Source organism: Oncorhynchus mykiss, chromosome 24 (assembly GCF_057628025.1).
Source record: "Oncorhynchus mykiss isolate SJ-2025 chromosome 24, ASM5762802v1, whole genome shotgun sequence".
NCBI classification, from domain to species: Eukaryota; Metazoa; Chordata; class Actinopteri; order Salmoniformes; family Salmonidae; genus Oncorhynchus; species Oncorhynchus mykiss.
The window spans coordinates 40416723-40430217 of NC_143045.1; the positions used below are offsets into that span (position 1 = coordinate 40416723).

Consider the following 13495-nt stretch of genomic DNA (forward strand, 5'->3'; position numbering starts at 1 on the left):
ATGTGGCTAGAGGGAAACTGCAGCAGCAGCTGGAATTAGTTCCAGACGGACGGATGATTCCACCAGTGCACTTTACCTTAGTTTTAGTTAAGTGTGCTGGCCGGGGTTGGGGATGTTTGGGTTAACGCTTACAGTTAGGGTGAAGAGGAAGTGATTCGGGTTTATGACAACACATACTAGACAGGACAACACATACTAGACAGGACAACACATACTAGACAGGACAACACATACACACAGGACAACACATACTAGACAGGGCAACACATACACACAGGACAACACATACTAGACAGGACAACACATATACACAGGACAACACATACTAGACAGGGCAACACATACTAGACAGGACAACACATACTAGACAGGACAACACATACTAGACAGGACAACACATACACACAGGACAACACATACTAGACAGGACAACACATACTAGACAGGACAACACATACACACAGGACAACACATACTAGACAGGACAACACATACACACAGGACAACACATACTAGACAGGACAACACATACTAGACAGGACAGCACATACTAGACAGGACAACACATACTAGACAGGACAACACATACTAGACAGGACAACACATACTAGACAGGACAGCACATACTAGACAGGACAGCACATACTAGACAGGACAACACATACTAGACAGGACAACACATACTAGACAGGACAACACCTACTAGACAGGACAACACATACTAGACAGGACAACACCTACTAGACAGGACAACACATACTAGACAGGACAACACATACTAGACAGGACAACACATACTAGACAGGACAACACATACTAGACAGGACAGCACATACTAGACAGATGCATATATGAATAGAAATGTACTTTAAAAGTACTTTACCCTAGCAGTTTGCCCAAGCAGTTTGCCCTAGCAGTTTGCCCTAGCAACACACACACACACACACACACACACACACACACACACACACACACACACAGACAAACACACAGACAAACACACACACACTACAAGGGGGAAGTGTTGGGTCAGAGGTCCTACAAACTTTAATGAAACACCATTGAGATTTTACAGCAAAGTGGTACAACAGTGGAGGCTTCTCAGAGGAGGAAAGGGAGGACCATCTTCCTCAGTGAATTTCATAGAAATAAAAATTGTAAACATTTAAAAAGTTATTCCTTTTTAGATAAAACTATACTAAATATATTCACGTCACCAAATAATTGATTTAAAACACACTGTTTTGCAATTAAACTCTACAGTAGACTCAACAGCACCCTCTAGGGTAGCACCATGGTGTAGCTGGAGGACAGCTTGCTTCCGTCCTCCTCTGGGTACATTGATTTCAAATTAGAGTGTATCATGTAGTAGCCTAAACCTACCGCTGTTACATCGAACTGGGTGAATGGAATATGAATGACAGTCATCCAATATGCTGTAATGCTGTAAATTTAACATCACTGACCGCCTCTGTGGTACAACTTCGGTAAATACTGTATTTCTTGTCTGTGTTTTAATCAGAGGAAACACCTCTTCCTCCAGCTCTTCCTGAGTTCGTAGCCGGCCCTCCCGGTCCACCTGGTCCCCTTGGACCCCCAGGTACAACTTCATTTCTGTGTGTATCTGTGTCCCTGCAGGTATGTGTCCCTGCAGGTTTGTGTCCCTGCAAGTGTGTGTCCCTGCAGGTGTGTGTCCCTGCAGGTGGGTGTCCCCCTGCAGGTGTGTGTTTGTATCAGTGTTTTTCTCTCTAAGAACTACAAGTACCATCAACACGAATATGTTCTGGAACTGTTTCTGTGACATCACAGGTCCCCCTGGACCAATCGGACCAGCAGGAGTTCCAGGTCTCCCAGGGCGAGATGTGAGTACCAAATAGTCTAGTATAATGTCAGAGATGTTACTATGGTCACAGTCAGGTCAACATTACATAGCAGAGATGTTACTATGTTTACGGTCAGGTCAACATTACATAGCAGAGATGTTACTATGGTTACGGTCAGGTCAACATTACATAGCAGAAATGTTACTATGGTCACGGTCAGGTCAACAATACATAGCAGAGATGTTACTATGGTCACGGTCAGGTCAACATTACATAGCAGAGATGTTACTATGGTTACGATCAGGTCAACATTACATAGTAGAGATGTTACTATGGTCAAGGTCAACGTTACATAGCAGAGATGTTACTATGGTCAAGGTCAACATTACATAGCAGAGATGTTACTATGGTCAAGGTCAACATTACATAGCAGAAATGTTACTATGGTCACGGTCAGGTCAACATTACATAGTAGAGATGTTACTATGGTCACGGTCAACATTACATAGCAGAGATGTTACTATGGTCAAGGTCAACATTACATAGCAGAGATGTTACTATGGTTAAGGTCAACATTACATAGCAGAGATGTTACTATGGTCAAGGTCAACATTACATAGCAGAGATGTTACTATGGTCAAGGTCAACATTACATAGCAGAGATGTTACTATGGTCACGGTCAGGTCAACATTACATAGCAGAGATGTTACTATGGTTACGGTCAGGTCAACATTACATAGCAGAGATGTTACTATGGTCACGGTCAACATTACATAGCAGAAATGTTACTATGGTCAAGGTCAGGTCAACATTACATAGCAGAAATGTTACTATTGTCAAGGTCAACATTACATAGCAGAGATGTTACTATGGTCAAGGTCAGGTCAACAATACATAGCAGAGATGTTACTATGGTCAAGGTCAGGTCAACATTACATAGCAGAAATGTTACTATTGTCAAGGTCAACATTACATAGCAGAGATGTTACTATGGTCAAGGTCAACATTACATAGCAGAGATGTTACTATGGTCAAGGTCAACATTACATAGCATAGATGTTACTATGGTTACGGTCAGATCAACATTACATAGCAGAGATGTTACTATGGTCAAGGTCAACATTACATAGCATAGATGTTACTATGGTTACGGTCAGATCAACATTACATAGCAGAGATGTTACTATGGTCACGGTCAACATTACATAGCAGAAATGTTACTATGGTCAAGGTCAACATTACATAGCAGAGATGTTACTATGGTCAAGGTCAACATTACATAGCAGAGATGTTACTATGGTCACGGTCAACATTACATAGCAGAGATGTTACTATGGTCAAGGTCAACATTACATAGCAGAGATGTTACTATGGTCAAGGTCAGGTCAACATTACATAGCAGAGATGTTACTATGGTCACGGTCAACATTACATAGCAGAGATGTTACTATTGTCAAGGTCAACATTACATAGCAGAGATGTTACTATGGTCAAGGTCAGGTCAACATTACATAGCAGAGATGTTACTATGGTCACGGTCAACATTACATAGCAGAGATGTTACTATTGTCAAGGTCAACATTACATAGCAGAGATGTTACTATGGTCAAGGTCAACATTACATAGCAGAGATGTTACTATGGTCACGGTCAGGTCAACATTACATAGCAGAGATGTTACTATGGTTACGGTCAGGTCAACATTACATAGTAGAGATGTTACTATGGTCACGGTCAGGTCAACATTACATAGCAGAGATGTTACTATGGTCACGGTCAGGTCAACATTACATAGCAGAGATGTTACTATGGTTACGGTCAGGTCAACATTACATAGTAGAGATGTTACTATGGTCAAGGTCAACATTACATAGCAGAGATGTTACTATGGTCACGGTCAACATTACATAGCAGAGATGTTACTATGGTCACAGTCAACATTACATAGCAGAGATGTTACTATGGTCACGGTCAACATTACATAGCAGAGATGTTACTATGGTCAAGGTCAACATTACATAGCAGAGATGTTACTATGGTCACAGTCAACATTACATAGCAGAGATGTTACTATGGTCACGGTCAACATTACATAGCAGAGATGTTACTATGGTCACGGTCAACATTACATAGCAGAGATGTTACTATGGTCAAGGTCAACATTACATAGCAGAGATGTTACTATGGTCAAGGTCAACATTACATAGTAGAGATGTTACTATGGTCAAGGTCAACATTACATAGCAGAGATGTTACTATGGTTACGATCAGGTCAACATTACATAGCAGAGATGTTACTATGGTCACGGTCAACATTACATAGCAGAGATGTTACTATGGTCACGGTCAACATTACATAGCAGAGATGTTACTATGGTCAAGGTCAACATTACATAGCAGAGATGTTACTATGGTCAAGGTCAGGTCAACATTACATAGCAGAGATGTTACTATGGTCACGGTCAACATTACATAGCAGAGATGTTACTATGGTCAAGGTCAGGTCAACATTACATAGCAGAGATGTTACTATGGTCAAGGTCAACATTACATAGCAGAGATGTTACTATGGTCAAGGTCAGGTCAACATTACATAGCAGAGATGTTACTATGGTCAATGTCAACATTACATAGCAGAGATGTTACTATGGTCACGGTCAACATTACATAGCAGAGATGTTACTATGGTCACGGTCAACATTACATAGCAGAGATGTTACTATGGCCAAGGTCAACATTACATAGTAGAGATGTTACTATGGTAAAGGTCAGGTCAACATTACATAGCAGAGATGTTACTATGGTCACGGTCAACATTACATAGCAGAGATGTTACTATTGTCAAGGTCAACATTACATAGCAGAGATGTTACTATGGTCAAGGTCAACATTACATAGCAGAGATGTTACTATGGTCACGGTCAGGTCAACATTACATAGCAGAGATGTTACTATGGTCAAGGTCAGGTCAACATTACATAGCAGAGATGTTACTATGGTCAAGGTCAACATTACATAGCAGAGATGTTACTATGGTCAAGGTCAACATTACATAGTAGAGATGTTACTATGGTCACGGCCAGGGCAGTGTGAGCCTGGCTGTGTGAGGGAGATGTCTGATACCTCTTCCTGTTTGTGTGTTTCAGGCAGAGGGAGGCCTCCAAGGCACGGCTGGGGACCCAGGGTCTAAAGGAGACACAGGGGAGAGGGTGAGGCATAAATGTTACCCCTAATGTTCTCATTATAAAACACTGGACTGCTTTAGAAGGAATTTGTTATGAACGTGTATTCCAACACGGACATCTGTTTTGATCAGGAGGTAGACAGGATCTCTTTTAAAGAGCTAGTGTTCAAATACTAAGTCTGCCTCCCAAACGGAGTACACTAATTTTGACCAGGGAACATTTGCGAAGCATCCATACGTCAGACTTCACTGATCACAAAAGTAAACTTCTCATTCAGCCATAATGAATCAACGTGTGGCCCTGGTTAGACTTCACTGATCACAAAAGTAAACTTCACATTCAGCCATAATGAATCAACGTGTGGCCCTGGTTAGACCTCACTGATCACAAAAGTAAACTTCTCATTCAGCCATAATGAATCAACGTGTGGCCCTGGTTAGACTTCACTGATCACAAAAGTAAACTTCACATTCAGCCATAATGAATCAACGTGTGGCCCTGGTTAGACTTCACTGATCACAAAAGTAAACTTCACATTCAGCCATAATGAATCAACGTGTGGCCCTGGTTAGACTTCACTGATCACAAAAGTAAACTTCTCATTCAGCCATAATTAATCAACGTGTGGCCCTGGTTAGACCTCACTGATCACAACCAGGGGGGAGGTTTCTATGACGACATAGGGATATTGTTTTATGATGTTCATACCAAGAATCATTTATCTATTTTATTTAGATTATTTTTTTTTTAAACCCCTTAAAGGTGTCAACAACAACAACAAAAAAAATGATTGGGTGAAACCTTTGAATTGGTTGTTAATGCTATTAGCCAATAGAAACACATTTGAATAACAGATAGTCCTTACTGCTATTAGCCAATAGAAACACATTGAATAACAGATAGTCCTTACTGCTATTAGCCCATAGAAACACATTGAATAACAGATAGTCCTTACTGCTATTAGCCAATAGAAACACATTTGAATAACAGATAGTCCTTACTGCTATTAGCCAATAGAAACACATTGAATAACAGATAGTCCTTACTGCTATTAGCCAATAGAAACACATTTGAATAACAGATAGTCCTTACTGCTATTAGCCAATAGAAACACATTGAATAACAGATAGTCCTTACTGCTATTAGCCAATATAAACACATTTGAATAACAGATAGTCCTTACTGCTATTAGCCAATATAAACACATTTGAATAACAGATAGTCCTTACTGCTATTAGCCAATATAAACACATTTGAATAACAGATAGTCCTTACTGCTATTAGCCAATAGAAACACATTTGAATAACAGATTGGAACAAATGGAACAATATATAGTCCAAAACAAAATCAAAAGGAAGTTTTTTTCTGACGTGTCTGTCCTATATCGGATATAAGACATTTATTTATCCCCTTATTGTAGACATTATACTATCTCCGTATATTGTATACTTCCTTTCTTTTTTTTAAACTGGTACTTAAGGTCCCTTTAAGATTATTTTTGTGAGTATTGTGGGCATCCTAGCAAAATAGAGAACACCATGGTGTTCGTGAGACTCTCATCTTTCAATAGATTGGTCACAATAGTTTTTTTTAGGCCAAACCGACCGGACAATGCAGATGTTTTCGTGAGAAGACAACAACAACAAAAAATCCTATCATTTTGTGTCTCATGGTCTGACAAACACCGCTCTAGCTCTGTCACCATTCAGAGGACGTGGTGGATTGAGATGGAGCCCACAGAGGGGGAAAAAAAAACAACAGATATCTCTAGCTTAAACAGATGGATTTTGATGAATTAGATTTCCCCAGGGTCGCAGAAATTGTAGGCCAACGGTTAATCAGCATATGGCCCTGGTCCGACCTCACAAATCACAACAGTAAAGTTCCCATTCAGACATAATTAATCAGCCCGTGGCCCTGATCAGACCTCGCTGATCACAACAATAAAGTTCCAATTTGACCATGATGTTAAACCTAATCCCGTTCATCTGCTGTTATTAAAGAACAGAGGGTTTAACCCGTACGTGACCAGGTAGACCCGTCGGTGAGAACATCAAACAGACCAGTCATTGCGGCCAACCTCAGTGGTGTGCTGGTTCTTCCTGTGACACCGCCCTGATGAGCGATTAGACCGGGATGTTATGAATCTAAAGATGGGTTTTTTTTTTGGGGGGGGGGGGGGGGGGGGAGTAGGTCCTCTGATCTGTGTTCCTCTCTCTCTCTCACCAGGGACCTCCAGGATTAACAGGGGAGCATGGCCAGCCTGTGAGTACGGAAAGGCTGTTCACACAGGCACGCAAAGCAAAACGCCAGGGTTTTCATGTTAGCTTTTGGCTGATAAAAAAAAAATATATATAATAATGAAAAGTTGATAAATAAAACTGTTGCCGGCCAAAATGACCGGGATTTAAAAAATCCCATTGCAAAATAATGCTTTTTAGTCATTGATGGGAATACCAGTCTATGGAAATACGTTTTCCCATCATGCCTTATCAGTCTATAGGTTCATTCGCATAAAATTAGTGGAATTAAATTGGCCTGTGTGTAGTCATCATATATCTTATTTATTCCAACACAACTATCGCAGCACACAGAGCCTGTTCTGAGAGGGGTTTCTCCTGCTGCTCCACGGGCAGGTTGCTGCTGGAGGAAAACATGGTATTTTAGAACCCCATTCACTGTGTAACAATTCTAAATGCAAATCGGGTGTTAAAAAAACACAGTTTTTGTTGCACGATTAAAAATAGCTGCTATTGTTTTTTTTCTCTCAACTGGTAATTGAAACGGGCAACAGGCTATCAGCCAGGCAACAGGCTATCAGCCAGGCAACAGGCTATCAGCCAGGCAACAGGCTATCAGCCAGGCAACAGGCTATCAGCCAGGCAACAGGCTATCAGCCAGGCAACAGGCTATCAGCCAGGCAACAGGCTATCAGCCAGGCAACAGGCTATCAGCCAGGCAACAGGCTATCAGCCAGGCAACAGGCTATCAGCCAGGCAACAGGCTATCAGCCAGGCAATAGGCTATCAGCCAGGCAATAGGCTATCAGCCAGGCAACAGGCTATCAGCCAGGCAACAGGCTATCAGCCAGGCAACAGGCTATCAGCCAGGCAACAGGCTATCAGCCAGGCAACAGGCTATCAGCCAGGCAACAGGCTATCAGCCAGGCAACAGGCTATCAGCCAGGCAACAGGCTATCAGCCAGGCAATAGGCTATCAGCCAGGCAACAGGCTATCAGCCAGGCAACAGGCTATCAGCCAGGCAACAGGCTATCAGCCAGGCAACAGGCTATCAGCCAGGCAACAGGCTATCAGCCAGGCAACAGGCTATCAGCCAGGCAATAGGCTATCAGCCAGGCAATAGGCTATCAGCCAGGCAACAGGCTATCAGCCAGGCAATAGGCTATCAGCCAGGCAACAGGCTATCAGCCAGGCAACAGGCTATCAGCCAGGCAACAGGCTATCAGCCAGGCAACAGGCTATCAGCCAGGCAACAGGCTATCAGCCAGGCAACAGGCTATCAGCCAGGCAACAGGCTATCAGCCAGGCAATAGGCTATCAGCCAGGCAACAGGCTATCAGCCAGGCAACAGGCTATCAGCCAGGCAACAGGCTATCAGCCAGGCAACAGGCTATCAGCCAGGCAACAGGCTATCAGCCAGGCAACAGGCTATCAGCCAGGCAATAGGCTATCAGCCAGGCAACAGGCTATCAGCCAGGCAACAGGCTATCAGCCAGGCAACAGGCTATCAGCCAGGCAACAGGCTATCAGCCAGGCAATAGGCTATCAGCCAGGCAATAGGCTATCAGCCAGGCAACAGGCTATCAGCCAGGCAACAGGCTATCAGCCAGGCAACAGGCTATCAGCCAGGCAACAGGCTATCAGCCAGGCAACAGGCTATCAGCCAGGCAATAGGCTATCAGCCAGGCAACAGGCTATCAGCCAGGCAACAGGCTATCAGCCAGGCAACAGGCTATCAGCCAGGCAACAGGCTATCAGCCAGGCAATAGGCTATCAGCCAGGCAACAGGCTATCAGCCAGGCAACAGGCTATCAGCCAGGCAATAGGCTATCAGCCAGGCAATAGGCTATCAGCCAGGCAACAGGCAACAGGCTATCAGCCAGGCAACAGGCTATCAGCCAGGCAACAGGCTATCAGCCAGGCAACAGGCTATCAGCCAGGCAACAGGCTATCAGCCAGGCAACAGGCTATCAGCCAGGCAACCCACCACTTTACAATGCGAGCTGGAGGCAGTATGCAATTTGAAAACATACTGAATTGTTTTAAACGTGAATGTTTTATTTCATATTACGAGGCACGTCTTACCTTGCTTCAAAGTAGCCTACAGGCAAAACCCAACCATGTAAAACGTGGAGGTAATTATTTCATAAAGACTCCAAAGGCAGCGTTTGAGTTTCAAGTTTGGGGAAACAATTTATCCTATCATTTCTACCGTTCTGCGTGCTCGTTATGATTTTCACATGCGCATTTTCGTGGAACAGTTGCATTTCAATACATGAGACATGGAAGCCGAAGATAACGGCCTCCCGCAAAGCCGGCATAGTAGGATTCAATCTTCGTCCTGTATTGACACTTTTCCTGTTTGATGGGTTCGTCTGAGGGCATAGCGGGATTGCTTATAAGCGTCCGGATTAGTGTCCTGCTCCTTGAAAGCGGCAGCTCTAGCCTTTAGCTCGGTGCGGATGTTGCCTGTAATCCATGGCTTCTGGTTGGGATACAGTATGTGCAGATGAGGATGTGCAAGTCGAAATACTGGTGTGCAAAAGAGCAGAAAAACAAAAACAAATATGGGGATGAGGTTGGTAGTTGGTTGGATGGGCTATTTACAGATGGGCTGTGTACAGCTGCAGCGATCGGTAAGCTGCTCTGACAACTGATGTTCAGTGATTTTTGCAAGTGGTTTTGTAATGATAATGAATGTGTCAATGTGTTTACAGGGGCAGTCTGGGCAGAAGGGGGAGCCAGGAGAGGGTTTACCTGAGGTATGCACTGCATTGTGTATTTATGGTTATTTGTCTCTGTCTGTCTCTCAGAGGGGGGGAACTGAGGGAGTGTCTCTCTCTGTCTGTCTCTCAGAGGGGGGAACTGAGGGAGTGTCTGTCTGTCTGTCTCTCAGAGGGGAACTGAGGGAGTGTCTGTCTCTGTCTGTCTCTGTCTGTTTCTCAGAGAGGGAACTGAGAGAGTGTCTGTCTCTGTCTGTTTCTCAGGGGGGAACTGAGGGAGTGTCTGTCTCTGTCTGTCTCTCAGGGGGGAACTGAGGGAGTGTCTGTCTCTGTCTGTCTCTGTCTGTTTCTCAGAGAGGGAACTGAGAGAGTGTCTGTCTCTGTCTGTTTCTCAGGGGGGAACTGAGGGAGTGTCTGTCTCTGTCTGTCTCTCAGGGGGGAACTGAGGGAGTGCAGCAGCTAAGGGAAGCTCTCAAGATCCTGGCAGAGAGAGTTCTGATTCTGGAACACATGATTGGCATCCACGGTAAAGAGGGAGGGGTTTCTGATTCTGGAACACATGATTGGCATCCACGGTAAAGAGGGAGGGGTTTCTGATTCTGGAACACATGATTGGCATCCACGGTAAAGAGGGAGGGGTTTTTGATTCTGGAAGACATGATTGGCATCAACGGTAAAGAGAGATGGGTTTCTGATTCTGGAAGACATGATTGGCATCAACGGTAAAGAGGGAGGGGTTTTTGATTCTGGAAGACATGATTGGCATCAACGGTAAAGAGGGAGGGGTTTTTGATTCTGGAAGACATGATTGGCATCAACGGTAAAGGGGAAGGGAGTTCTGATTCTGGAACACATGATTGGTATCCACGGTAAAGGAGGAGGGAGTTCTGATTCTGGAAGACGTGATTTGCATAATAGTATTGATTGGGTCAAGAGGATAGAGTGAGACTCTAATGTTTGTTTTCGTGGTTTCTACCATTGTCCTTTTCTGTATGCAGAGAGTCCAGTGGAGTCCGGCTCTGGACTGGAGAGCCAACCAGATTCCTTCTCATTTCCCGCCATGAGGACCAGGAAGGCCGAGTTCACCATCAAGACAGGACGACTTCAGCCTCTCCAACTCTCCTCCAATCCTCAAGGAAACAATCTGCCTATAGAGGTGGTCAGACAGAGACAAGGTCTTTTTTAGGGGGGTAGATCAGCTTTAATATTGCAGATAGATTGCACCTTCCATGTATTGTTTAAAAAATATATATATATATACAATGCATTTGGAAAGTATTCAGACCACCTGACTTTTTTCCACATTTTGTTACGTTACAGCCTTATTCTGAAATGGATTTTTAAATGTTTCCCCCTCATTAATCTACACACAATATCTCATAATGAAAAAGTGAAAACAGGCTTTTAAAAATGTTTGCAAATGTATTACAAATAAAAAATATCACACAGGAAATAAAACAAATATTATAAATGGTGATATATGGTGATATATATATATAAATGGTGATATAACTGAGTAGAACAATCCTTCTACACCAGACTGACACCATTACCTACATCCTTCATTGATATAACTGAGTAGAACAACCCTTCTACACCAGACTGACACCATTACCTACATCCTTCATTGATATAACTGAGTAGAACAATCCTTCTACACCAGACTGACACCATTACCTACATCCTTCATCCATTTACATAAGTATTCAGACCCTTTACTCAATACCTTCTTGAAGCACCATTGGCAGCGATTACATCCTCGAGTCTTCTTGGGTATGACGCTACAAGCTTGGCACACCTGTATTTGGGGAGTTTCTCCCATTCTTCTCTGAAGATCCTCTCAAGCTCTGTCAGGCTGGATGGGGAGCTTTGCTGCACAGCTATTTTCAGGTCTCTCCAGAGATGTTAGATCAGGCTCAAGTCCGGGCTCTGGCTGGGCCACTCAAGGACATTCAGAGACTTGTCCAGAAGCCAGGTTTGCCTAGTTCGGTTCCCAACGTGAAGCATGGAGGAGGAGGTGTGATGGTGTGTGGGTGCTATGTTGTTGACACAGTCAGTGATTTATTTAGAATTCAAGGAACACTTAACCAGCATGGCTACCACAGCATTCTGCAGCGATACGCCATCCCATCTGGTTTGCGCATAGTGGGATTATCATTAGTTTTTCAACAGGACAATGACCCAACACACCTCCAGGCTGTGTAAGGGCTACTTGACCAAGAAGGAGAGTGATGGAGTGATGCATCAGATGACCTGGCCTCCACAATCCCCTGACCTCAACCCAATTGAGATAGTTTGGGATGAGTTGGATCACAGAGTGAAGGAAAAGCAGCCAACAAATGCTCAGCATATGTTAGGAACTCAACGTCAAAACTGTAGGAAAATCACTCATCTATGGTTGAGAGAATGCCAAGAGTGTGCAAAGCTGTCATCAAGGCAAAGGGCGCCTTCTTTGAAGAATCTAAAATATATTTAGATTTCTTTAACCTTTTTATGGTTACTAAATGTGTTATTTCATAGTTTTGATGTCTTCATCATTTATTCTACAATGTAGAAATAGTAAAAATAAGAAAACCCCTTGAAGGTGTGTCCAAACTTTTGACTGGTACTGTGTATATATTTTCATTTTACCCCCTTCTCTTTCCAATTTCGTGGTATCCAATTGTTAGTAACACAACCCAACCAAGTCGCACTGCTTCTTAACACAGCGCGCATCCAACCCGGAAGCCACCAATGTGCCAGAGGAAACACCGTGCACCTGGCGACCTGGTTAGCGCGCACTGTACCCGGCCCACCACAGGAGTCGTTGGTGCATGACGAGACAAGGATATCCCTACCGGCCAAACCCTCCCTAACCAGGACGACGCTAGGCCAATTGTGCATCGCCCCAGTGACCTCCCGGTTGTTTGCGACAGAGCCTGGGCGCGAACCCAGCGCCCACTCAGCGCCCTAGACCACTGCGCCACCCGGGAGGCCGTATGTATATTTTCCTTCATTATTTTCCCCTAACCTTCCCACCTCTCCCCTAGGAATCTTTTGTTTGTTTATTATCCCATCCTTCATCTACCCTCGGCCTCTCCCATCTAGCTCTGAAGACCATCCAGTCCTATCCTTCATCTACCCTCGGCCTCTCCCATCTAGCTCTGAAGACCATCCAGTCCCATCCTTCATCTACCCTCGGCCTCTCCCATCTAGCTCTGAAGACCATCCAGTCCCATGCTTCATCTACCCTCGGCCTCTCCCATCTAGCTCTGAAGACCATCCAGTCCCATGCTTCACCTAGGCCTCGGCCTCTCCCATCTAGCTCTGAAGACCATCCAGTTCTATTTACCATATATTTTCAACTGTGCTGTTTCACAAATGTTCTGAACCTGCATCCATTTTATAGACACAGTGTATTTTACATGAGTTATCTTGTTGTTTTTAGTCCCACCCTTCAGCTCCACTATATATATATATATATATATACAATTTGCCTGTGCTGTGCAGTGATGTTTCACAAAAGTTCTGAACCTTTGTATT

The 13495-nt window shown here is 43.8% G+C and overlaps 1 protein-coding gene across 3 annotated transcripts in view; it reads left to right on the forward strand.

The window, feature by feature from the left end:
* The window catches only part of LOC110503252 (uncharacterized), a 37924-nt gene extending 26476 nt beyond the window's left edge, over positions 1 to 11448 (forward strand). For 2 of the 3 annotated variants that reach the window (XM_090218968.1, XM_036961993.2), the window contains exons 8-14: positions 1523 to 1600; positions 1810 to 1862; positions 4970 to 5032; positions 7239 to 7274; positions 9968 to 10012; positions 10409 to 10499; positions 10972 to 11448. In XM_090218968.1, coding sequence (XP_090075094.1) covers positions 1523 to 1600; positions 1810 to 1862; positions 4970 to 5032; positions 7239 to 7274; positions 9968 to 10012; positions 10409 to 10499; positions 10972 to 11159 — 554 coding nt within the window. In that variant the 3' untranslated portion in view covers positions 11160 to 11448. The remainder of the gene's footprint in view (positions 1 to 1522; positions 1601 to 1809; positions 1863 to 4969; positions 5033 to 7238; positions 7275 to 9967; positions 10013 to 10408; positions 10500 to 10971) is intronic. The other variant, XM_090218969.1, reaches the window with a different exon arrangement.
* The last annotated feature ends 2047 nt before the right edge of the window (positions 11449 to 13495 follow it).